Source organism: Sinocyclocheilus grahami, unplaced genomic scaffold (genome assembly GCF_001515645.1).
Source record: "Sinocyclocheilus grahami isolate Dianchi unplaced genomic scaffold, SAMN03320097.WGS_v1.1 scaffold313.1, whole genome shotgun sequence".
NCBI classification, from domain to species: domain Eukaryota; kingdom Metazoa; phylum Chordata; class Actinopteri; order Cypriniformes; family Cyprinidae; genus Sinocyclocheilus; species Sinocyclocheilus grahami.
The window spans coordinates 476,126-478,879 of NW_015505492.1; the positions used below are offsets into that span (position 1 = coordinate 476,126).

At 35.8% G+C, this 2,754-nt stretch overlaps 1 protein-coding gene across 1 annotated transcript in view; it reads right to left on the reverse strand.

The window, feature by feature from the left end:
- The window catches only part of rufy2 (RUN and FYVE domain containing 2), a 17,244-nt gene extending 15,528 nt beyond the window's left edge, over positions 1 to 1,716 (reverse strand). Inside the window, exons 1-2 of the mRNA XM_016294141.1 lie at positions 1,474 to 1,716; positions 879 to 1,029 (exon numbers count right to left, since the gene is read on the reverse strand). Coding sequence (XP_016149627.1) covers positions 879 to 954 — 76 coding nt within the window. The 5' untranslated portion in view covers positions 955 to 1,029; positions 1,474 to 1,716. The remainder of the gene's footprint in view (positions 1 to 878; positions 1,030 to 1,473) is intronic.
- Between the last annotated feature and the right edge of the window lie 1,038 nt (positions 1,717 to 2,754).

Genomic DNA, 2,754 nt, shown 5'->3' on the forward strand with positions numbered 1-2,754 from the left:
TTTAGGTAGGCGTGGTTGACTCTTAACTTCTCTTTGGATTTGAGACTTTAGTCTTTGCAACTTTACAGATCTTCTTTATGCACCAAGAGCTTGTAACACTCCAAAGAGAAAGGAAAAATTGAAATCGCATCATATGACCCCTTTTGCTTAAGAAAATTTGCTGAACATAAGTAAATGTGTCCAGTAAATGTAACAGTGGAAACAGCCACTGAACAAAACAATAAAGGCCCGTTCACACCAAGGATGATAACTATAAAGATAACGATATAGATAAAGTTCTTAAAATCGTTCTCAATATTAAAGAATAGCAGAGTTCACACCACAGCTACAACGATAAAGACACAGAGTAACGATATCATTGGAATCACTTCCAGAACGATTATTTTCAGCTGATGAATGATAAAATCTTTGACACCCAATCAGAATCCATCCTGCTATCACGAGCTGGAGAATTTAAAGCAGCAGACGCGTGTGCACTTAGAATAAACAGACGATATCGTCCGCTGGTGTGGACGCTAATATCATTATCTTTATAGTTATCATTCTTGGTGTGAACGGGGCTTAACTCTTTCAAAAAGATTCAAGTCACTGGGCTCAATCACAATCCCCACTATAAATTGAGTTAATTAAATTAAAAGTAACTTCTTTTTGAACAAACAGTTCTGACACTGAGGAATTTAAACTTGTGCTTTAAAATAAACACTAACAACCTCTGCTGACAACCACCTCACTGGTGCTGAGTCAGGATTATTCTCCGTGAAGAGTAGGGTGTCACCATACTATGCTAGTTACAATGGGGGTGGGTCTGCAGTTCCAAACAATTATAACTTATATAATTTCTATTGTTTAACTTAGTATATGAAGTTCTAGAAGCTTACCTTGACTGTAGGCCAAACGCTCCATACTTTCGCTATGGGTGATGCCCCACCGGTGGAGGCTCTGAGGGGAATACATGACTGCTGCTCCACAACCCCTTTCAGGGTGAAGACTGAAGATGAACGTCTTGTTTCTCAGTGAGCCCTGAATACACTGAACACATACAGACAAGGGTGGTTAACATTTAAACATCACTTACTTATGTCTAACTGAACTAATAGCATACCTATTGTCATTTATTTGTAACTAACTGAAATTGCAGAAAATAAAAGACGACTGTTGCATACAGCTGATGACCTACATCCAGACTCGGTCACAAACTCAACATGTTTCTGTTGTTTTCTGCTGATCTGGATCTGGCTATCATATGATTCTGATTTCCTGCACCACTGTCCCGCCTTACATGGAAGGAAATGTATGCATTCGTACTGAGCAGACAAAACACCTTAAGATTTCAGTGCAGTAAACATGTAAAGCTGATAACAACATGAATTCAAACATCTCATGCTTTGTCATCTTGCTTAGGCACTTACTTCTGCTTTAAAATGTAACTGAATCACTCAGTGGTGCTGCAGCAACATAATAATACACACTTACCCCTATGTCATGTCTACACCCTGTGCTGGTGTTCTTCTTGTACTATTGGGCTGGGAAAGCTGATTAAATGAGGTGCAACCATTTGCTGCATTAGCGGGCAGTTGGGAGGAGATGTCTCTAGCTGGAACAGCTGAGTGCATTGGGTGCAGGGTAGCAGAGGCGGTCAAACAAAAGGGGCGGGACATGTAAGCATACTTGCCAGCCAATAAGTGTGGAGCTGCAGGGTACTCAGGAAGTGGGATTCTGAATGAAACTGCACTGCAAGTGTAAGAAGCATGAATGTGACAGGCATACCACTAAGTATTATGCACAATGCTTATTGCAGCTGCATTTTGTGTGATGATTTTGTGTAAATGCATGCACATTTCAGAGAAAATCATGAATATACTTTATTGTTAAAAGAAATTAATACTTTTATTCAGCAAGGATAAATTCAACCCTGTTCTTGGAGGGCCACTGACCTGCAGATTAGAACCAACTCTAATTAAACACATCTGAAGCAGCATAACTGTAATACTTTTAATAATATGAAATGTTTCCTGAGCACCAAATCAGCATATCAGAATGATAATTCTGAAGGATCATGTGATACTGAGGTCTGCTAAAAATTTTTTTTTAAAAAGACCAGGTTTGTCATTGCAGGAATAAATAGCATTTAAAAATATTTAAAAATAGAAAACTGTAATTTTAAATTGTAATATATATATATATATATATATATATATATATATATATATATATATAAAAATTATATATATATTGTAGATATATATAAAATATATTTTTTTTTTTTTTTTTTTACTGTATTTGAGATCAAATAAATGCAGCCTTGGTGTACATAACAGACTTTCAAAAACTCTTACTAACCCCAAATTGTGTTCTACGGTTACTACTTGTGACTGATTTGTCCAAATTAAACTGAAAAGGTGGGAAATTCTCAGGACGGCCTTATTTAAACAAATCTGATCTTGTACCTATACAACATTACCTGTATTCAGTCTTTCTTTAAATAAATAAAATGCCATTATTTTATTCAGTGACTTCCATGAAATTCAATACTAAAATCCCTCTCCTTCTATGCCTTATCTTTAACCAGAAGATGGCAGTGTCCTCCAAAAAGATTTTAAAAAATCATAAACTGTTATATAATATTCATTTGGTCTTCTATCAATTTGGATCTTGCAATAACACTTTATTATTAGTGGTGAAGTGGTCTTTCACCAATTAAACTAAGTGTGTTTCTAAGATACACTTTTGGAATAGATTTTTTTTCTATTAATC